This window comes from Scardinius erythrophthalmus (genome assembly GCF_964197995.2).
Source record: "Scardinius erythrophthalmus genome assembly, chromosome: 9".
NCBI lineage: Eukaryota > Metazoa > Chordata > Actinopteri > Cypriniformes > Leuciscidae > Scardinius > Scardinius erythrophthalmus.
This window is the reverse complement of record NC_138229.1, coordinates 29,350,424-29,374,127: the sequence shown is the minus strand read 5'-3', so window position 1 is coordinate 29,374,127 and position 23,704 is coordinate 29,350,424. Positions and strand designations below refer to the sequence as shown.

At 39.6% G+C, this 23,704-nt stretch overlaps 2 protein-coding genes across 3 annotated transcripts in view; both read left to right on the top strand.

Moving 5' to 3' along the window:
- Nucleotides 1-3,077: 3,077 nt before the first annotated feature.
- Nucleotides 3,078-11,468, top strand: LOC308696472 (uncharacterized protein). Of its 2 annotated transcripts, XM_081375221.1 has the most exons (18): nt 3,078-3,138; nt 3,255-3,321; nt 3,528-3,663; nt 3,742-3,828; nt 4,891-4,965; nt 5,072-5,128; nt 5,295-5,378; nt 6,511-6,603; nt 6,788-6,883; nt 6,974-7,066; nt 7,150-7,236; nt 9,286-9,390; nt 9,648-9,800; nt 9,910-10,017; nt 10,216-10,311; nt 10,488-10,574; nt 10,766-10,861; nt 10,963-11,468. In XM_081375221.1, exons 2-18 carry the CDS (start codon nt 3,270-3,272, stop codon nt 11,030-11,032), a joined length of 1,575 nt encoding a protein of 524 aa, XP_081231347.1. In that variant the 5' UTR covers nt 3,078-3,138; nt 3,255-3,269; the 3' UTR covers nt 11,033-11,468. The 2 variants fall into 2 exon arrangements, with proteins under 2 accessions (XP_081231347.1, XP_081231348.1); XM_081375222.1 differs by lacking the exon at nt 3,078-3,138 and having other exon boundaries at nt 3,205-3,321.
- A 10,176-nt stretch (nt 11,469-21,644) lies between these two features.
- LOC308696341 (structural maintenance of chromosomes protein 6) overlaps nt 21,645-23,704 on the top strand; it is a 36,247-nt gene continuing 34,187 nt past the window's right edge. Inside the window, exon 1 of the mRNA XM_081374936.1 lies at nt 21,645-21,710. The gene's annotated coding sequence lies outside the window, so the exon portion shown is untranslated. The remainder of the gene's footprint in view (nt 21,711-23,704) is intronic.

The following is a 23,704-nucleotide window of genomic DNA, read 5'->3' as shown; positions in this document are numbered from 1 at the left end:
TGAATAGTAGACTTATAAAAAAAGGACCGGTTTCACAGACCGGGTTTAGATTAAGTCAGGATTAGGCCTTAGTTCAATTAGGACATTTAAGTAGCTTTTATAGACATGCCTTGGAAAAAACACTACTGGTGTGCATCTTGAGACAAAACAATGGCACTGACATATTTTAAGATATCTCAGTGCAAGTTAAAACAGCTCAAACTTGCATTTTAGTCTGAGACTAGACTTAAACCTTGTCTGTGAACCAGGGGGTTAGAGTTGAAATGGATAGAGTGAGATAAAACTATATATAAAACTATATATATATAAAACTATATATATAAAACTATATATATATATATATAACAATAAGGTAGTGAGATTTGCAAAAATTTCCTAGCTAAACATTAAGTAGCCTAAAATGCGTTACCTCAAAGACATCCTCCAAGCTTCTGTATCTTCCCTTACCAAACACTCTGCAGTCATACCGGTAGCACTGGCACTGGCAGCAGTGTGTGTAAATGTTTAAAGTTATGGCAGTAAACTTTATTTTTAAAGTTTCTCAGTATACAGTATCAAAGTAAACAGTATCTCATTTCCCTCACATCCACTAACGGGCTGACGGTGGTCCTGCGCCGCATTGATGCTGGATGATGAAGGTGAACCGGTACTTTGATGGAAGTCGTACACCTGAGCGATGCGACAACTTAGTTTTCTCTTCAGTCCAATCATGATAAACGCTGTCAATTAACCCGATAACTCGATATTAGCAAATGCAGAATGAGCTGTAGTGAACTAAGTATGCACTACTGTGAATTTTCCGGCTTTAAAAAGTCAGTGCGCGAGACAATGTTTGGAATATTAACCTCACTGTGACATCATCGCTTTAAGACGCAGCCACACTAGCTGTGTAGTCTCCGGTTACTATAGTAACGCCCGTTACATACTCTGTGTGCAGTGCGTATGTGAATTAGATCAGAATAACCAGTTGCACTGAAGGATACAGGGCAACATTACGAAGATCTATTATTAAGCAGATCCCGCAACCGTGGGTCGTCCCAGTCACGCTTCTTGTCCCACAGGCACTGTACCAGAATCTTAGCCCAGGTGGTGTAAGGCATAAGATAGCCAAGAGGATCATATTGGCTCACTAGCACTCGGTAGATCTGATGCATCTTTACTGGGGAAGAGTGGCTAGAAGTGCTTGAAGTCGATCAACTAGGTCTTTAGCCTCTTGGGGGAAATGAAGACTGTGCTGGCAATAATTGGCAACAAAAAATTATACTCAGTTACCTCTTTGAATTGGTCTCCCAGCTGACTGTGGTCCATCATGTGTCTCTGCAGGGCATACGTAGCACAGCATGGATTGCACGTGGTGCCAAAAGGGGAGCACCTGCCACTGGTACACATCAGAACGGTCTGCATACAAGATGCATTTTGTCATCCTCACAAGACACAAGTTCTCCTTGGGTTCAGTCTCAGCACTGGTATTGACAGCTCGCTCATTCAGGTCATGCAATATAAGCAGGTGTTTCCTGTTGCAGGTCTTGCACAGAGCCTTCAGCGTGCATCTGGATGCATGATGATTGCGGCCACACCGCCAACACCTGTTGTTCTTGCGGATCCATGCCTCTTTCTGTTCTTTAGACAGCTCCTTGAAGTTGGGGAAATGGTCACAATAAAGACAGTAGGCACGTGACTTCTCTCTGTACCTGACCGAGCTGGGCCTGTACTCTGCAGTCACTGTCAGCAGTGGGCCTCACAACACCCAGCAGGATGCTTGTGAATCTGCCTGAAGGCTTGGTGTCATGACGACCTTCTCTATTCCTGGTAGGTAAGGATGGAGCATGGATACATGACTGATTTCGCGGTGTCATCTTGGACCTGATGCTCGTACTCTGACCAGTTAGCAAAGTCGAGAAGGGTAGGAACTCTGATCCTAGACGGGTGGACGTATCTCTTAAAGCTGATCTGGAGCTCATGGTGAAGCTTGCCTTGGAGCCTGGACACATGTGAACCACATTCTAATTCAGCTGCTCCTTCTGAACCCAACAGCTCACTAATGAGTGCACTCGAAGCGCAAAGAGCTTGAATGCCTTCACATCACCTGGTCCAGATGATCAGTCAGAATCTGAAACTTGAAGCGGTCACTCGCATCTGCTGGTAGAAGGCTGAGTAGGTGTATGACCTCTGAAGTGGTGCGTGATGACCCTCAGCAGCATATGGCGTCCTAGGTGAAATCGTAAGGTCCTCCATCTGTCTCGTCAGCTGCTCACCCTGGGCAGTTTGGGGTGGAGGAACTTCATCAGCATACACTGCAGAACTTCTCCGACTACAGACAGATGGTGGCACATGAGTGCAAGGGGCTGGTACTGGTGTCTCAAAGCTGGTGCTAAACTGCTGGAACGTGATGCACCTCAAAGTGAAACTTTGTGTATAGTTGTATACAAGAATTTCTAAATCTGTTCAATTTTTCTACGCACTTTTTTTAATAAAGAAAAAGATATTTGAACAAAGTACATTCTTGAATTTTTTTTGTTCTAAATATTTTAAGTTGGCATGAAAACAAAACTGATCATGTTTACTGTATTACAGCATGTTTTACCAAATAAAAAATGGCTTCCGTTCTGCCTTTAATGAACTTTAACTTGATTTGACCCATTAAAAATCTTGCAAATAGTTAATTTGGATTTAAGTAAACTAAAACTTTTACAGACATTCTTTTTTTTTAACTAATTTAAAAAAAAACAAATATCTTTGTCAGTGTGCTTACTAATAATGACTAATAATAACTAATAATTACAAATACAAATTCAAAATATTAAAAAAGCTATTATAGTATGTCATTGAACCTAAAATTCCTCTGAATCTCTATACTGTATGTTACAATTTAGTTCCATGTACATTATTAATAAGGATTTCACCCTGGTACTTGTATTTTTTATTTTTCAATTTGGAAATGTAACCTGAAATGACACCAACAGTAAGATGGACAAAACACTCAAATATTAACAGATAAATGTTTGTTTTAGACCATCTAGCTGCCCTTTTGCCCTGCTCGGTTGCTCTGCTGTGGACGGTTGACCATGTAATGACCCATATTAGCCAAGAGTCCGACAGTGAAGGATATTTAGTGTGCACAGACTCGCAGATCAAAAAGTAAGTGTTTGTCTCTTCTGTCATCAATAATATTCAGTACAAAGTACACATTCATTGTTTTTCGTTCCTTTCTGGCATGTTTAGTAGCCTACTTAGATCTTTTTTCTCTCTTTTAGCATAAGACGGAAACAATGTATAATCTTTTGGCTGTTGTAAGTTTAACTGCATTGCTCTGCTGCTACGGTAGGCTACGTTGTTCTCCCTCTTATTATGGTTGAACAATTAAAATCAACCTTTATACTTTAATAGACAAAAGCAGCATTTATGTGATAGCTCTAACAATAATGTTCTGGACATATTGACAACTGTTGGAATTGTCTTTTGTGGTAGTAATTCTTTCCCCACGGTTTCTCTGTCTTTTAATGATTCTGTCTTTGTTTTGAACAAAGATTGTGCTGAACTATCATCTCACAATTTAAGAGAACAAATCCTCAACTCTGGGACTGTAGTCTTTTTAGACTTCCTGGACAAAGTCAGAAACGTTACAGAGAAAATAGTGAGAGATGATCAGTTCAGGAAAACTAGGTAATACCAGCACTGGATAATGTACCTGATATGTAGGTTCAACAGTTTCCTGATCATAACCTTTTTCTGTTTTTACAGGATCGCTGTCCAAAGTTGGGTAAAAAAATTAAGAGAGTTTGTAAAACCAAAGAATACCCAGAGCAAGTATGAGTCAGATGTAATACCGTAAGTCTGTCCAACGGTCTCAAATACTGTGTAATGATAGTAATGTCATGTTTATTCTAAGCACAAGTCATGAATACAAATTTCAAAAGAACCAGTTGAAAAGTTAGCATGATTCTTAATACTGTCGTTACCTGGATGTTTTATGATAGATGTTAATGAGTCCTTTGTCCTGAGCAGTGAAACTGCCTGTTCTACAGAAAAGGTCCTGCACCTTCTTTGTTTTTTTCCATCTTCTGCATATTTGAATCCCTTCCAACAGTAAATGTATGATTTTGGGATCCATCTTTTCACACTGAGGACTCGTCCTTAACTATTACAAAAGGTGCAAGAGTTAATTGATGTTAAAAAAGGCAAAACGGGGGTGTAAACTTTTGAACAGAATGATTGGTGTGAATTGTTTGTGTTTTGTTTAAAGATCTTTTTTTGCTTTATTTAGTACTGCCCTTAAGAAGCTTCAGAAGATATTTACAGGTCTCACGTTTATTTAAGTCACATTTATTTATATACAGCACTTTAAAGATCGTCTCAAAGCAACTTTACGTTTTAATAACCAGGAAAATAAGAGCGTTAATGTAAAGTTAATCAATTATGAAACCAGTTCAATTTCAGCTGTGAAGTAGATCTTCAGAAAATAAGTGTTATTGTTCTCCTCAAGTCAATTCAATGACGGTGTCAATGTTACAAAGTTCATCAGATATGAGACCATTTTAATTCAGCTATAAGCATCTCAATGGAAGATAATGGTTTCATTATTTAGCAATTCAGTTCAAATTTTGTTCTCCGTCGATAGTGTCAGTGCAGTTAAATTGATAATGTCCCTAAATATTAATTGTTGTTTAAACTCTGATTCCAGAAGACAAAATAAGAATAATTTAGACCAATATCTTTCCTCTGTTTCCACTATTGTTATAGTTGTGGTGTGGACTCACTCTGCTATTCACTGGTTATTGTGAGAACTGGTCAAAATGATTAGATAAAGAACAAATTTGTCTTATTTTATTTATGTAGGATTTTTGGTGATTTAAAAAAATATATTTATATTGCCTGTTCTTTATTTCACAGGAAATTATTTCCGTTGGCAGCTGCTAGTACAATTATTGTAACGATCAACGAGATCGCTGAAAATGTTTTCTTTCCGTAAGAGCTTTTTCATCTTTCCACATTCTCAAAACACTAAAAGATCTCGTTTACTTCTGACAAGTTCTCTGAAACCCAATATAATACCAATGAATGTGCTCTACAGGTATTCCAACATTTACCGCCAGATCTTTAAAAACGAGACGATGGTGGAGATCTGGAAGTAAGCATGTTTTCATTAAGAGTGGAGAACACAAGATCCAGTGTTCCTTTGTCAAAGTGCTTGTCCAAGATGTGATTGTGCACTGGCCTTACAAATCCACCATCCACACCATGTACCTTTTGTTTTGCTCATAACTTGATTTATTCATGTGACTTGTTTATTACAGAGAAGTGGAGTCATACTATCTTCCAGGAGCCCCTCCAATCTACAGTAAACCCATGGAGTTCTTCAGTTTCCTTCTGGCCAAGGCGTAGGACCTCTCTATAATTTAATTTAAACTTATTTAATGTTGTATTTAAAATATTATCAGCAATAAGTTATGCGCAGATTCTATGGAGCCCCTAAAGGGACATGGTGAAGGAAAACCTATGAGATGGGAGGAAAAATTATGTCAATGCTTTTGCATTCTCTTCCAGAGGTTTTGCAAGCGAAAGCAACGTGTCTTGAAGGAACACAAAGTTTCTCGGGGAAACACAAAGCTTTTGCAAGGGAATGCAACAGTTTTGCGAGCGAAAGCAAAGTTTCTTGGGGGAACGCAAAAGTTTTGCGAGGGAATGCAAAGGTTCTGCGAGCAAATGCTGAGTTTCTCGGGGGAACGCAAAACTTTTGTGAGGGAACACCAAACTTTTGTGAAGGAACGCAAAGGTTTTGCAAGTGAAAGCAAAGTTTCTTATGGGAGAATGCAAACGTTTCTTGAAGAGATCGCAAAGGTTTTGCGAGGGAATGCAAAGTTTCTTGGGGAACGCAAACGTTTTGCGAAGGAATACAAAGGTTTTGCGTGTGAAAGCAAAATTTCTTATGGGATGACGCAAAAGTTTCTTGAGGGAACGCAAAGGTTTTGCGAGTGAATGCAGAGTTTCTCAGGGAACGCAAATCGTTTGCGAGGGAACTAAGGTTTTGTAACCGAACACTAACAACGCTAAAGAATTGACATATATTTTTTCCTCCCATCTCAATTTTTTTTCCATCACCATGTCTCTTCAGGGGCTCCATGAGATTCTGTGATGATTACACAGTGTCAACACCGGACACAACCATTGACGTGTCGCATCTCGAAAAAGTGACCATTACAAATCCATTTGTCATTCCTGTGAGAAATAGCCTATCGTGGGTGTATGGAGTATGTCATAAATTGAACGAGGCATCAGTTTACTGTTGGGAATTTGTTGCGTCGTGTCGCGCTGTGCTGCGACATATCCATTGTAGACAACACCACTGATTTGAATGATTTCTATTGTCGTTTGGCGCTTCACATTGCGCCGTTCGCATCCAGTGTAGACACGGTGTTAGTAAAACATGCATTGTACTAAAAAATAATTTTACTTGTAGTTTTTAAGTGTAGCATATTAAAAGGTAACATTCTGTATTTTGACATTTAAAAGGGTGGTGAGATCCCGGATGGTGAACATGCTCGAAGCTGGAGTGGATACTGTTTTGGACATTGGAAAAATAGATTTTAACCAACTTCATGAGGAGTAAGAGCTGTTTTAAAGCCATGCTGTTAAAGCAAATAGCAACTATGGATTAATGATGCAATAAAATGGATGCATTTTATATTATTGTCCTCCAAACTTAAGTGTTGGGCTAAACACATAGCCCATGACAAAAAATTATTACATTTCATAGTGTAATTTTAACCACTTGTTGTCTCCTCCGAAGAGTGCAGATGGTTATGGATCAGATTAGAAACAAAGCCTTTGAAATTTCAGTTTTGGAAAGGCAAAAAGAGAAGAATGATTTCCTTATATCTTTAAGGTAAGAACGTTTGTTAATATCAATTCCAAACTTCAATATTGTACTTAATGACATCTCTAAATAACAATTTTTCTCTTCTGTGTTTCCTAGAACCGCATCTGGACTGATTGCTTTTTACTGGGATGAAGTTTTGAAACACACTGAAAGTCCTTCGTTCCATGCGAAATACTTGGATTCTAAGAAGTAAGACTATGCTACTGATTGACAGGTCGATAAATATAAAGTAAAATTAGCATTAAAAAATGCCTGAATTTTGTGTGTTACAGGCAATGGGCAGAGCTGATTGAGCTGAGAAACGCAAGTGAAAAGTATCATGTGCTTTTAGACCCGGATACAAGGCATGGTCTTTTGAAGTAAGGAAGACATGCACAAAATGTTGAATATTACAAATATCATTTAAACCCCTACATAATTAATAGTTATACCGTGGCATTTCTCATCCTTTCAGACAACTAAAACTATTTCATAATTATCATTAAAACCACTTGAACGATCATGATCCTTCTATTGTGTTACCCCGAGAAATATAGTTTTTCCTCGTTCCCACACCTCATGTCTTTTCCATCACAAAAGTTTTGTGAGTTAACGCAAAGTTTCCCTGGGGGATGCCAAAGTTTTGCGAGTGAAAGTCAAGTATTTATGGAGGATTAGTGATTCATGAACGATCAAATGAACGAAAGATTCGTAAGGTAAAGTAATTATTTATGTTCCCTGTAAATTATTTTTGACTGCAATATAATGATTTCTTAATTCAGAATATGATCAAGTTTGCGTAGGTGGATGTGTTCGTGGGAATTTGCCTGTTAAAAGTACAACATTTAAAGCCCCTTAAATGAACGAAATGACTCGAAAAAAGATTCGTTCATTTTGATGAACGAGATCGAACAAGAGAGTCAGTAAAATGATTCGAACTTCCCGTCAGGAATGCAATACTTTTGAGAGAGAAGCAAAAGTTTTGCAAGCGAACACAAAAGGATTTAAATTTATATATGTTACCGGCAAAGTATGAAATCCCGGTATTGTATAGAATGCCTAGGCAATGTATAGAATGCCTGATGGTTTTTGGCAAAAATACATTACCTAATTCTATACATTACCTAGGCATTCTATAGAATGCCAGATTACACACTTTGCCGGTAACATATATATTTTTAAACCATTGCCATGTCAATTTATCCCTCCTGGAGTGCCACGGCCCTTTGTATTTAATTAGGGTTTTACTCTAACCTTAAAGGTGGTATCAGTGATTTCAGGCCCAAAAATATTTTTATCACATTCATCTAATCTTTCCTAACGATCCGCTAGCTGCCCGCCCCATAAGCATGCCGTCAAAAAAACGCGTCTCTGTAGGCAGCCTAGGCTCTGAGATCTGCACACAAAAACAAACAGTTTAGCCAAACACTCAAAACCAAAACAAATAGTGTTCCAACCAATCACCGACAGGGGGAGGGTGTTGTGAGGTTTTGAGCCAGCTTTTTCTTCAGCTCTGACTTCGCGTGCAGCCGTGCACGAGCACAAAACCTCACAACACCCTCCCCCTGTCGGTGATTGGTTGGAACACTATTTGTTTTGGTTTTGAGTGTTTGGCTAAACCATTTGTTTTTGTGTGCAGATCTCAGAGCCTAGGCTGCCTACAGAGACGCGTTTTTTTGACGGCATGCTTATGGGGCGGGCAGCTAGCGGATCGTTAGGAAAGATTAGATGAATGTGCTAAAATATTTTTGGGCCTGAAATCACTGATACCACCTTTAATTAAGCACACCTGAACCAGCGAATCAAGCTCATCCAGCCATGTGTTTTGGAGCTGGTTGGAGATACGCTCTGCAGGACAATTTGACACATGTGATTCAGGGCTTCTGTTGAATGTTGTTAAATAAAGCAATAGACCTTTTTCAGAGCATGACAGGTATGAAAGCGAGGCTGTGAGGGATAGGCTTACCTTGTTTTCAATGGCATCCGCTGTATAAAGCTCCCAGATATCATGTTGTCTAGAGTTTTTTTCATCTACTGAAATTTCTTGGAAAGATATTTTTGCAGTGTTTTGTCAGCTGAACAATCCAAAAACACATTAAATAACAGTACAACCCACTGGAGAGATGTAGGCCCATCCCTCACAGCCAAGCTTTCAGTCCCATTAAAAATCAAAGATGGCGCTGTTGTAAATAGGCCAACTGTGGTTTACAGATCTAAATTCACTGTAAACCACAGCTTCTCAGGGTTTATTGATTTTATAAAACGGTTAGTCCATAAAAAAAAAAAAAAAAAATTCAATATTAAGTAATGAGGTCACGTGTATCCTTGTAATGTACATCGAACGTGGCTCCACCAATCAGAATCAAGGGCTGGGAATTTTTATTTTTACTGTGCCTTTTACTGTAATTGATTCCAATTTTCTTTTCTAGTTGGACTAAACTTCATTTTGATCAATTCTTTGACGCCTTGGCCCTGGAATATTACAGTCGTGGAAATGAAGCTCTTGGTTCGGACAGATTCAATCAGTCTAACTGGTAAGTGATCTATACTGTATGAAATTAAACATGATTTATGATTAATGTATATGTATCCATGTATCTGATACTTTAGATTTTGTTTGTTAGTAGCTTAAGGAAATAGCAGTTTGTGATTCAAAAGTTGTTCATCTGTTGTTTCAGAAAGGAATGACACGTAAACATGTATATATACTTCATAAACATCTGTGAGAATTTAAAGCGATATTAATGACAAATCAATGGTGAAACAAAGATGATCCCTCCATTTTGTTCAGGGCTATTGGCAGAAGCGCTGTTGTTTACTCTCTTCCTGTTTATGAAAAACTTTCTGAAGTCGGCTTTGGGATTACCGAGATCAACAGGTTTCTGCACAGAGTAAATCACATAACCCTTATTCTTGAAGGGAATGATGTATCACACACTCACAGGTATAGGGACAAGAAACATTTTCTCATGTTTAATTATATCGTATTGAATTAATATGTAAATCTTAAAATAGTAAGACATTTTTTATATATGTTTTTCTCTATCTTGCAGGCAGACCTTTTTGGAGATCATCATTAGGGGCATTTTGTATCTGCTTAGTCCAGTTATTGAACATGAGAAAACCACGAGCGAAGATAATCAACTATTACTGCCTTTGCGGTAAGACAAAGTAAAAAAATAAAATAAAATAAAATAAACAATAAAACAGTGAATAAATTATCTTGTTTTATGATCACCTTTCAGTAAAGACAAGCTGTGTGTTCTTGATATATTTATCTAGAAGACTAATGCTTCGTGCTCTCTATGTAATGCAAATATAATATATTCCTCTTCATAATCTTCTTTCGTTTGCTATAGCGTAATTAGGAAAGTGTTCCTCGAAATTTGGGACCTTTTTGTCATCGGTCAACAACACAGAAGTTTTGATGAGATTGAACTCCAGCAATCAGTGAAGTAAGAAATGGACTTTTATCCTCTTTATTTTTCATATGTTTAGTAAAAAAATCTTGGAAATCTGGTTAAAACACTGCCTGGTTCTGAAACACTGTTGGCTGAAATTTAGCATGTTCTTGTGTATGATTTCTGCAATCAAATAATCAGTCAGAAATGGTATAACTTATATTTGACAGTGAATGGAATCAAGTGAGGAGCGCTGTCATTAATGAGCTGTTGAAAAGTGAAGCATTTACCCGAAAACAGCTTGAAGAAGCACCAAAGTAAGGGGAACAAGAAAGATCAAATGTTATTTTAGGAACAATGATTTCTTTGCTCTAAATCTGAATATGTTGAGACATGTATTCTCTTCACTCTCCTTTTTGATTTAATGATTTCATCTTTGTTTGATCTTTTTGAAATCAGTTCCTATTTGACAAGTTCTTTTTTGTTTTTCGTTGTTTGAATCGTAAAGGAACTTTATTCAAGCCATTCATCAGATCCTGGAGAAACTGAAGGAGTATACTGATCTGGTTGATGGCTTTGATGAAATTATTGATCCAACTGCTTTGTAAGATTTGTCATTTTCATACCATATTCGCATTTGAACAGAAGCCATGTAGATAAATATACATTTTTATTCAATCTTCACAATTTTTTTTTTTCCCACAGAGTCTTCGAGAAGTCAATGTATCGCACAAACATCAGGATTCATGATGTCTGGGATATGCTAGTAGAGTAAACTCTCTCTATGAATAAAATGTCAGGATTGTATAGAGGCTTGTTTCCACCACAGAAAAAAAAAATGAAAAAAGGTAATTACGACTTTTAATCTCACTATTCTGGCTTTATTTTTCCAGAATTGCAAGTCCGAATTGTGATATATAGCCTAAACTCACAATTGTGAGTTATAAAATCAGAATTTGCTAGATGTAAACTAATATTTATAATAAATAAAGTTAGAATTGTTAGATATGAACTCGCTATTGTGAGTTATAAAGTCCCAAGAATAAAAGTCAGAATTGTGATATGAAAAGTCACAATTACCTTTTTTTTTTTATTCTTTCATATGATTGCAGCTGCTGTCAATAAGTAGGATTATACCAGCAATGTATTATTAACAGTACTTAACATGCTGTTATTGAAATGAAAAATAAAATGCATTATAAATACTGAGTAAAAAAAAGGTTTCACTGTAAACTTTGTTTTTACATGATAAAAACTGTTTATTTAGATTTGTTATACATCTTCCAGCATCTGAACACATAAATCAACAACATCTGGATCTATTTACATGTGTTAATTTTCACTTAAATTAATCATTTGATACAGTGCACTTATCTTGCTAGCTGATCTCCGATACACAAATTAAATAAAAATCAAAAATACTCATCAAAAATGTGTCCCTGTAGTATGAAATAGCAACAATGACAAAACTACAAAATTGATTTTATACTGGCATATATTTGTGAATTTTTTATTTATTTTTTTTACACTGGCCACATCAAAATGACTTTTATGTGAAATTTTATGTAAATTTAAGACAAATTGGAAAAGAGAAAAAAACAAAAACAAAAACAAAAAAAGTGCATAAACCCTTGCAATCTGACATTGTCCATATTTACTGTCAAATATCCATACAGTTTACTATTTACTATTGTTACACTTTATTTAAATTCTTCACTTTATACATTCTATAACTATGAGTAACTTTTCAACTACATGTCAACATTCTCATTATAGAATTATATTAAGGGTTGGTAGAATAAGTTGTACTTGCACAGTTACATATACTCAGTAGAATGTCTGTTGGGGTTTTGCAGATATTAAGCAGACAGTCTACTAGTACTCTAATGACTGGTAGTTGACATGTAGTTGCAAAGTTACTTATAGTCAGTAGAGTTTCGAAATAAAGTTACCAAAATATCAACCTGACCCAAACCTGATGTTGATAAACTTTCAAATGAAAAGAGGCATTTAAACATGCACTGTCTGCTCTACTGTGACGTTAAGAAGAGTTTACATTGAACCGATTTCCATGATTGCAATGAAGTTGGTGTTTGATATCAATGGAGATAAAGTTCAGTCTAGGTTTTGACAATTGACGCGAAGCATGCAAATACTGAGGGACTGAATTTACACTCCAGGCACGGAGAAAAATCGGAAAAAACATGGTCCAATTATAATGTGAAGACATATTCTGTATTACATTTTTCACAAGCGTTTTTCTTGTGTTTAAATTACAACATTGTGTTGTTCTAGTGTTGAAGAAAATATTTTTTTAAACTATTTTTTTATTCAGTGCATATTAACTATATATCATCCCATTATTTGAGTTTTTATTTTAGTTTTATTAATATAAAAAATATTTATATTTGTTTAATTTTTAGTAATTTCGAGATTTGCTTTTGTCATTTTATTAGTTTATTTAAAAAAATATGTTTTTTATCTATTTATAGTTAATTATTTTAGTGCAGCGGTGCACATAAAGTGCAAATAAGTACAATTAGCAATATATGATAATTACACTAACTATAGCCTCAAAAAGTAAGTTTGAGTTTTATTTATAATAAGTGCAAATAGTTAAATACTATTTATACATTTACATTTAGTCATTTAGCAGACGCTTTTGTCTAAAGCGACTTACAAATTAGGACTAAATTAAGCGAGTCATTGTGAAGAGGCAAAATCAACGCAAGAAGTGCTCAAAATACGAAGTTCAGGCATTGTTCAGGGTAGCATAAGCCTGATAAGCGAGGATTAAAGGAAAAGGGACGATTTTTTTTTTAAGAGGTTAAGTGCTCACGGAAGAGATGAGTTTTCAGTTGTCTTTTGAATGTTGTCAGGGATTCTGCGTTCCGGATGAGGGTGGGGAGAGCATTCCACCAGCATGGAACTGTGAATGAGAATGTTCTGGAAAGTGATTTTGTGGCTCTCTGTGATGGAACCACGAGACGTCGCTCGTTGGCCGATCGTAGGCGTCTGGTAGGGATGTAGACTCGTAGGAGCGAGTGAAAGTTGGAGGGAGCTGAGCCTGTGATAGATCTGTAAGCAAGCGTCAATGCCTTAAACTTGAGGCGAGCAGCGAGTGGTATCCAGTGCAGAGAGATGAACAGAGGAGTGACGTGGGCCCTTTTTGGCTCGTTGAAGACAAGACGAGCTGCAGCATTCTGAATCATTTGCAGAGGTTTAGTTGCACATGATGGATAGCAGGCAGTGAGTGTTTGGGAAAAATCATTAATGATCACTCTTTTAAGAGAGCTGCTGTGTCTAATAAGAGATCAGATACCACCAGATTACAACAAATTAAAGGGGTGGTTGATTATGATTTCACTTTTTTAACTTTAGTTAGTGTGTAATTTTGCTGTTTGAGCATTAACAACATCTGCAAAGTTATGTAGCTTAAAGTTTAAAGGGATACTCCACCGTTTTTTCATATTAAACTATTTCTGTCAGGACCACTACCGTCAAATATGATTGACAATTTGCATACAGTTACGATTGGCGGTACGGTTCCGTTTGAGGGTCTCTAATGATATCCTGCGAGGTGTTGACTCTGGAAACCGTGTTGTTTTGCTCTTGTTAGATCTTACAGCGGCATTCGATACAGTTGATCATAACATTCTCATTGATCGTCTTAGGGATCAGGTTGGTATTCAGGGCTTAGCCCTGAAATGGTTCTCTTCCTATTTGAAGAATAGGACTTTTTCAGTCAATTTGGGGGATTATTTTTCTTCCGTTGCACCTCTTGTGTGTGGGGTTCCACAGGGCTCTATACTGGGACCAATTTTATTTTCCCTTTATATGCTCCCTCTAGGTTTGATTTTTGAGAAATTTGGGATTCAGTATCATCTGTATGCGGATGATTCTCAAATTTATTTACCACTTAAACATGGGCATAAATTTGCCATTCAGTCTCTTCAGGCATGTCTGGCCGAAGTTAAGTGTTGGCTTGCGAATAACTTTCTCCAATTAAATGGGGATAAGACCGAGATGATTTTATTTGGAAATAAGGGGTGTGTGGATGATGACTGCCTGGGGTTGTTTCCTGGGAAAAAAATGTCTAGCGTGAGGAACCTTGGTGTCATTTTTGACTCGGAGCTTAAATTTGACTGGCAAATCAATGCTGTCGTTAAGAATAGTTTCTTCCATCTTAGATCAATATCTAAATTGAAATCTATCCTTTCTTTTGACGATATGGAGAAGGTTGTTCATGCCTTTGTGTCATCCCGTTTGGATTATTGCAATGTGTTGTATTTGGGTGTGAGTCAGGCTTCTCTCTCCCGTTTGCAACTCGTTCAGAACTCAGCTGCTAGACTTTTAACCGGTACTAAGAAGAGAGAGCACATTACTCCAGTGTTAATTAAATTACATTGGTTACCTATACGCTACAGAATTCAATACAAAGCGTTGTTGTATGTTTTTAAGTCTCTGCATGGTATAGCGCCTGAGTATGTTACTGATTTAATCAGCCGCTGTCAATCCAGTAGATCTTTGCGCTCAAATGATCAATTGCTTCTCATGGTTCCGCGATCCCGTTTAAAATGTAAAGGTGATCGGGCATTCTCTGTTGCAGCTCCTAGGCTCTGGAATGACCTTCCTCTGTCTGTAAAAACGTGTCCTTCACTGGGTGTTTTTCAGAGTGCGCTTAAAACTTATTTGTTTTCTTTAGCATTTGATAATGCTTTGTAAGTTGTGTGTCATTTGTTTGCATTGTTTTTATGCTTTTTATATCTTCTGTACAGCACTTTGGTTCCACTTGTGGTGTTGAAAGTGCTTTATAAATAAAGTTGAGTTGAGTTGAGTTGAGTTGAGTTCTGGGCGAGAACTCCCTGCGCATCCATGCAGCCTAGCATGGATAAGAGCAGGGAGAGCAGCAATAATCCCCCAAAACAAAACCATATGCCAATATCCCCCAAAACCAACTGACAGCGCAATTTGGATGATTTTGTAGTTACCTGAGTAAGCCAAGGCAACAAGCATGTTGCCAATACCTGAAAAGCTTGAGCAACAGCATGCTATCAACAATACCAGCAACAAGCATGTTGTCAATACCCGAAATGTTTGGCAGTAAACATGCATATTGCAATGAATGACATACACCTGAAATAAAGAAGTGAAAATTAGATATCAAAATGAATCAGCTGCTTGCTTGTTGTATATCCGCAGTCCAGTTCCAGTTTCTTTGAGTGACGCCTGTGAGCTAGAGATGAGAGATGGAGATTTAATTTTCAATTATCTTTTTCATTGGAAATAAGTACTGAGTACACAATACTGAAGTAATCCTGGTGGAAACTTCTGGTTCACACAAAATTAGCATCACTGAATTAGAATTAGATGGTTTAAAGTAACAAGCCTGATGCTGATGCTTGGATACATTTACTCACAAATATGTCGATTTGAATAAATTCCAATCACTAGACAAGTTATCTGTTGACGTGCACTACGTACACTGTCACCTGTCAATGACGTCATAACCTTGTTATACTTGGTTGTAGTTTACTTCTGTAGAAAAGAGAAAAATTATACAAAATTATATACACACATTTTGTTATTATAATTTTTACACACTATCCCCACCACGACTGAGGCTGATAGAATGGTTACATCCTGATTTTAGCATCATATGTTGAGCTCTATAGATCCAATCTAATTGGGGAAGCATCACACCAAGCTGGACCAAGCAAGGACACATGGCAACAAGCGTGTTGCTGTAGCCAATTTAACAATTGTATGGGATCTATAATTGGGGGAAGCTTACACCCCTAGCGGCAGCAAAATCTGATAAAAACATGTTGTATAATCGTGGAAATATTGCTAAAACTAGTGTAGTTTGGCAGGGGAAGCCTACACCCTACAGCAATAGCTCCGACTAGCGACAAGAAAACTAATACAACTATGTTTGTAAACCATAGGATTAGTATCAAAACTAGAGTAGTCCGGTCAGAGAAGAATACATCCTCTAGATCTGAGTCAGATGCAGTGTGCAGTGCGCAGCCAAGCAATGACATACAATGTGCTTCCTCATTAATGAACATGATTACTGCTCCCGTCCTACGGATTCCTTCGGCTGTGGAGGTGAAGATGACGACTCCCATGATTCCACACTCCTTCACTGGACCATCAAGCTACAATGTTGTTGGTGTTGTTGAATACCAGACCTCTGCGGTGAATGTACTGTGTATTTTGCACAAGTATGTTACCTATATCTAGATAGCTTTAGCCACAAGCATGTGGTAACTTTAACACATTATGTTGCAATAATCAGATAGAATAAAGCACTGGTATTTTTCCAATGCAACCAGATAGCATAAACAACGCTTGATTACTACAGCATGTTGCTGAGGACAGTATGCACAAGCCGAAGTAACAAACACATATTCGATAGCAACCACCATACAGTACTGATAGCAAAGTTGCTGAAATGACAGCATATTACTGATGCCTGAAAATTTTAGCAAAGCATGTGACAATGACACCAGGTATAAGCCTAAAACAAAGCCATGTTCCAAATAACAACTGGGCTAAATAACCTTAAAACTAAAATAACCCTGTTTCAAAGCAACTAACATCTTTTAAAACAGCAGTTTTTAATAGCCACTAGATAGCCTTAGAACAGGCAGTGGAATTTTAAGAATCCGAATAGTAACTTACCAGCACATGTACTCTGTGAACCCCTTTTGGTTCACAAAATCCCCTTCACTGGGGCCTTGATGGAGGTGTGCAGTCTATGGCACTTTAGGAAAGCCTGCGGGACACATAAGTCGTATTGGCTTGGTTATGATAGCATGATCTTCATTAACAATTATAAAGTACCTGCTTTCAGCCTTATTGGTGAGTCCTTTAATGTAAACCAAAAAAAAAATAATTCTAACCATTGCTGTTATAACTTAGTGATCATATATTTGTTTACAGTGTAAATGGCCTGGACAAGGTTGAAGGCACAGAAGAGAATCTATAGGCTGATGGAGAATGATGATGATAATGCATGTCTTTGTTGGTATCAAGAAATAACACTTCTGTTTTAATATAAACAAATCAATTTCTGCAGGGTGCACGTTAAATGATCCCATGCCGTTCAACAGATTGATTTAAATTAAAATATGTTCAAATAGCGTCATCTAGTGGCGGAGCGGCTTAAATTTTAGCATTTGCCAAACACTTTTTTAAATGTGTCAATATAGCCTACATACATTTTATCAGCTCATTTTTACCAGTTTAATTATTATATTATATTATATTATATTATATTATATTATATTATATTATATTATATTATATTATATTATATTATATTATATTATATTATATTACATTATTAGTTTCTACTCATGGAGTAATATTATATTATATTATATTATATTATATTATATTATATTATATTATATTATATTATATTATAATATATAATATATATATAATATTATTATAATATATAATATATATTATATATTATATATATATATATATTATATGTTGTGTTATATTAATATATATAATATATATATATAATATTATTATAATATATAATATATATCCATCCATCCATCCATCCATCCATCCATCTTCTACCGCTTATCCGGGGCCGGGTCGCGGGGGCAGCAGTCTAAGCAGGGATGCCCAGACTTCCCTCTCCCTAGACACTTCCTCCAGCTCTTCCGGGGGGACACCGAGGCGTTCCCAGGCCAGCCGGGAGACATAGTCTCTCCAGCGTGTCCTAGGTCTTCCCCGGGGTCTCCTCCCGGTGGGACATGCCCGGAACACCTTCCCGGGAAGGCGTCCAGGAGGCATCCGGAAAAGATGCCCGAGCCACCTCAACTGACCCCTCTCGATGTGGAGGAGCAGCGGCTCTAATCTGAGCTCCTCCCGAGTGACCGAGCTTCTCACCCTATCTCTAAGGGATCGCCCAGCCACCCTGCGGAGAAAGCTCATTTCGGCCGCTTGTATCCGGGATCTTGTCCTTTCGGTCATGACCCACAGCTCATGACCATAGGTGAGAGTAGGAACGTAGATTGACTGGTAAATCGAGAGCTTCGCCTTGCGGCTCAGCTCCTTCTTCACCACGACAGACCGGTACAGGGACCGCATTACTGCAGAAGCTGCACCGATCCGCCTGTCAATCTCCCGTTCCATCCTTCCCTCACTCGTGAACAAGACCCCAAGATACTTGAACTCCTCCACATGAGGCAGGAGCTCTCCACCAACCTGAAGCGAGCAAGCCACCCTTTTCCGACTGAGAACCATGGCCTCGGACTTGGAGGTGCTGATTTTCATCCCAGCCGCTTCACACTCGGCTGCAAACCGTCCCAGTGCATGCTGGAGGTCCTGGTCTGATGAGGCCAACACGACAACATCATCCGCAAAGAGCAGAGATGAAATCGTGTGGTCCCCAAACCCGACCCCCTCCGGCCCCTGGCTGCGCCTAGAAATTCTGTCCATAAAAATTATGAACAGAACCGGCGACAAAGGGCAGCCCTGCCGGAGTCCAACACGCACCGGGAACAAGTCTGACTTACTGCTGGCAATACGAACCAAGCTCCTGCTCCGGTCGTACAGGGACCGGATAGCCCTTAGCAAAGGGCCCCGGACCCCATACTCCCGGAGCACCCTCCACAGGCCGCCGCGAGGGACACAGTCGAATGCCTTCTCCAAATCCACAAAGCACATGTAGATTGGTTGGGCAAACTCCCATGAGCCCTCCAGCACCCTGTAGAGGGTATAGAGCTGGTCCAGTGTTCCACGACCGGGACGAAAACCACACTGTTCCTCCTGAATCCGAGGTTCTACTATCGGCCGGATTCTCCTCTCCAGTACCCTGGCATAGACTTTCCCAGGGAGGCTGAGAAGTGTGATCCCCCTATAGTTTGAGCACACCCTCCGATCCCCCTTCTTGAAAAGAGGGACCACCACCCCGGTCTGCCAGTCCAAAGGTACTGTCCCCAACCGCCACGCGATGTTGCAGAGGCGTGTCAGCCAAGACAGCCCCACAACATCCAGAGACTTGAGGTACTCAGGGCGGATCTCATCCACCCCCGGTGCCTTGCCACCGAGGAGTTTCTTGACTACCTCGGTGACTTCAGCTTGGGTGATGGATGAGTCCGCCTCCGAGCCCTCAGCCTCTGCTTCCTCAATGGAAGACGTGACGGCGGGATTGAGGAGATCCTCGAAGTATTCCTTCCACCGTCCGGTGATATCCCCAGTCGAGGTCAACAGCTGCCCACCTCCACTGTAAACAGCGTTGGTAGGGCACTGCTTCCCCCTCCTGAGGCGCCGGACGGTTTGCCAGAATCTCTTCGAGGCCGACCGATAGTCCTTCTCCATGGCCTCACCGAACTCCTCCCAGGCCCGAGTTTTTGCCTCCACAACCACCCGGGCTGCAGTCCGCTTGGCCCGTCGGTACCCATCAGCTGCCTCAGGAGTCCCACAAGCCAGCCAGGCCCGATAGGACTCCTTCTTCAGCTTGACGGCATCCCTTACTTCCGGTGTCCACCACCGGGTTCGGGGATTGCCGCCTCGACAGGCACCGGAGACCTTACGGCCACAGCTCCGAGTGGCCGCGTTGACAATGGAGGTGGAGAACATGGTCCACTCGGACTCAATATCTCCAGACTCCCTCGGGATCTGGTCGAAGCTCTGCCGGAGGTGGGAGTTGAAGATCTCTCTGACAGGAGATTCGGCCAAACGTTCCCAACAGACCCTCACAGTACGTTTGGGTCTGCCGAGTCTGTCCAGCTTCCTCCCCCGCCATCGGATCCAACTCACCACCAGGTGGTGATCAGTTGACAGCTCCGCCCCTCTCTTCGCCCGAGTGTCCAAGACATACGGCCGGAGGTCGGATGAAACGACCACAAAGTCGATCATCGACCTCCGGCCTAGGGTGTCCTGGTGCCATGTGCACTGATGGACACCCTTATGCTTGAACATGGTGTTCGTTATGGACAAGCTGTAACTAGCACAGAAGTCCAATAACAGAACACCACTCGGGTTCAGATCAGGGGGGCCGTTCCTCCCAATCACGCCCCTCCAGGTGTCACTGTCGCTGCCCACGTGGGCGTTGAAGTCCCCCAGTAAAACGATGGAGTCCCCAGTCGGAGCACTTTCCAGCACCCCTCCCAGAGACTCCAAGAAGGCCGGGTACTCTGCACTGCCGTTCGGCCCGTAAGCACAAACGACAGTGAGAGACCTATCCCCGACCCGAAGGCGTAGGGAAGCGACCCTCTCGTTCACCGGGGTGAACTCCAACACATGGCGGCTGAGCTGGGGAGCTATAAGCAAACCCACACCAGCCCGCCGCCTCTCACCATGGGCAACTCCAGAGTGGTGAAGAGTCCATCCTCTCTCGAGGAGTGTGGTTCCAGAGCCCAAGCCGTGCGTGGAGGTGATCCCAACTATCTCTAGTCGGAATCTCTGAACCTCACGCACAAGCTCAGGCTCCTTCCCCGCCAGAGAGGTGACATTCCATGTCCCTAGAGCTAGATTCCACGTCCAGGGATCGGGTTGTCTAGGCTCCCGCCTTCGACTGCCGCCCGATCCACTTAGCACCGGCCCCTTACGGTCCCTCCTGCAGGTGGTGGGTCCACGGGAGGGTGGCCCCACGTCACTCCTTCGGGCTGAGCCCGGCCGGACCCCATGGGGGGAGGCCCGACCACCAGGCGCTCGCATACGAGCCCCAACCCCGGGCCTGGCTCCAGGGTGGGGCCCCGGCTGCGCCATACCGGGCGACGTCACGGTCCTCCTTTTTTTGGGCATCATAGGGGGTTTTGAACCGCTCTTAGTCTGACCCGTCGCCTAGGACCTGTTTGCCTTGGGAGACCCTACCAGGGGCATATAGCCCCAGACAACATAGCTCCTAGGTTCATTCGGGTACTCAAACCCCTCCACCACGGTAAGGTGGCAGTTCAAGGAGGGGTATAATATATATTATATATTGATGATTAAATAACACAACATATAATATATATATATAATATATATTATATATATATATTATATGTTGTGTTATTTAATCATCAAATGATGATAATGCTCTCTATAATACTCGTTTTAAAGAAGCAGTCTTTAAAGTATTTTTTAATGTTTGATAAAGAGGTTGCCATAAGTCAGCTCCAGTTCCAGTGCAAACAAACTTTATAGACAGCACACGATTGCCAAATGAAATAAAACATTAAAATAAATAAAAAATGTGAGCTCTCTGTTGGGTAATCATAAGAATCGCTCTTAAAATGGGCATTTAAACATAATTTATACGGATAATATTAAAATTAATTAAAAATAAAAAAGTGATATAATATATATTTGGTCATCCACCAATCGCTTGGCTGTTATCTGATTGGTGGGCACAAGCCGGAAGCGATCTGACGCCATCATCGCTCACTGACGCAGGCTTCAAAGCGCGCGCGGAGGAGCAGGAGGGTTTACTGGTATGTGTCGTCCGTTTCACACACTTGACATATTTACTTGCATATATTTAAAATAAATACATGAAAAACACACACATATAGCTCCTTCTTATCCTGTTGTCATGTCTGTGGTGGTTTTGAGGAATGGTTTAAACTTTTAAGGTCTTTCGCGCGTCCGCTAACATTTTAGCAGAGAGCGAATTTCAACGTGACATAATTGTTAACGTTATTTATAAAACGTAAGCAACGATGTAAATGCCAGTCACACATAGTAAGTTTGATGTATTAAAGTTTCCGAACTTGGCACTAACAGTGTCAAAAAAGTTTCGTTTTCATGTTTTGATTTAATTTGACTTTACGTTACATTTCATTGTCAGGTAAAAGTGTCTGTTAGTATAATACATGTATTATATGAGTGGGATTGTGTTGCTCTTTATCTGATCATTCGTGATTCAACCTTCTTCCGTACGAAAGAGGAGAATGGTTTTCTGTGGTGCACACAGTGATGGCATCAGTTATGTCACATTTCCTTTAGTGGTTTTACTGTCTTGATTACTGTGATCGTGATTAATCTGGTCTCTGTATGGCCAGAACCGCTCAATGACAAATCAAAACTAGTCCAAAACCAGCTTAATGTCGAATCAAAGCTAGACCAATACCAAAACATGCCACATGTACAGCTTTCCTTATTTGTCGCCCTACTGTATAATGCAATAACTGTTTTAAACATCTTTAAGCTGCACTACACATACACTATTTTACCTGTAAATTTGCCATAATCAGAACTTATACAAATGATATCCATCCTACATGTTCTGACTTGCCTTTTGGTCAAAGATTCTTAAAAGGATATAGCCTAGCCTAGTTCACCCAAACATGAAAATTGTCATCAGTTTATTTAACCTTGTGCTTTTCCAAACCCAAGAGACTTTTGTTCATCTTCGGAACCCAAGTGAAGATCTTTTTAATGAAATCCTAGAGCTTTCTGTCCCTCCATTAGCCATGTTTCCATCCACCTGTTTTTATGTGAATTTTGGGATATTGCATATTAAAATGCTGGATGGAAACGCCAAGATGCGAATAAAGTCTAAAAATTTGCCTATAAAACTTGTGGGCTTATTTGATGCAGATACTTTTTTTATCTGATAAGAAGACATGTGCTGTAACTACGATGGAAACACATTTACAGAATAAATCCAAGCCAAAAAAAAACCCTTGACTTTGCCTCAACAGACATGCACATAAACTATGATAATTGTTAATGATAAATGATAATACATAAGTTTATATATTATAAATATCAAATATCATGATTTCTTTAAGGAAAATCACGATTTTATAAAAAAAAATCATGTTGGTTTTACTATTTTGCAAGTGACTGAGCTGTACAGCTAAACTAATTTCCCTTTTTTTAAAATGTAGTCTTAGAAGGTAAACAGAGGTGTCAAAAGTATTCACATTCATTACTCAAGTAGAAGTATAAATACTAGGGTTTAAAAAGACTTCTGTAGAAGTTGAAGTATCAACTCAAGCTTTTTACTCAAGTAAAAGTGTAAATTTCTGGTTTCAAAACAACTTAAAGTATAAAAGGAAAAGTAATGCAAGGAAAAAAATGCCATTAAGGACAAAAGCTTAGGCCGCGCCACAGAGGCCTACAGTGCACTACCCCACCTCCTCAAAAAAACATTCTTCTAAAGCCCATAATGACTATAATGTTATATTAAAATGCACTAGGCTACTGTTTCAGCCGCATATATGCCCATTGAAAATGAACGCGTTTTAGTACAATGCAAATACATTAAAGAACCATATATTGTGTACTACTGAGAATTAACGTGTTTAATGGAGCGGAAGATATGATGACAGACTTAGTTGCCTATAAGTATTGTAATGTGCACAGTGTTGCCAGATTGGGACGGTGATTTCCAGCCCAAAAGCTCACCAAAACCCGCCCACTCCAAGAAAAAAACGGCCAAAATTTTACTGCCAAAATAATGTGATATAATTTTATTACC

What these genes read in the sequence shown, in the direction of transcription:
- LOC308696472 (XM_081375221.1), top strand. Translation starts at nt 3,270, where the DNA reads ATGTATAATCTTTTGGCTGTTGTAAGTTTAACTGCATTGCTCTGCTGC. An exon ending in ACGATGGTGGAGATCTGGAA is followed by an intron (nt 5,129 to 5,294) that starts GTAAGCATGTTT and finishes TGTTTATTACAG; the next exon opens with AGAAGTGGAGTCATACTATC. An exon ending in GATTTCCTTATATCTTTAAG is followed by an intron (nt 6,884 to 6,973) that starts GTAAGAACGTTT and finishes TGTGTTTCCTAG; the next exon opens with AACCGCATCTGGACTGATTG.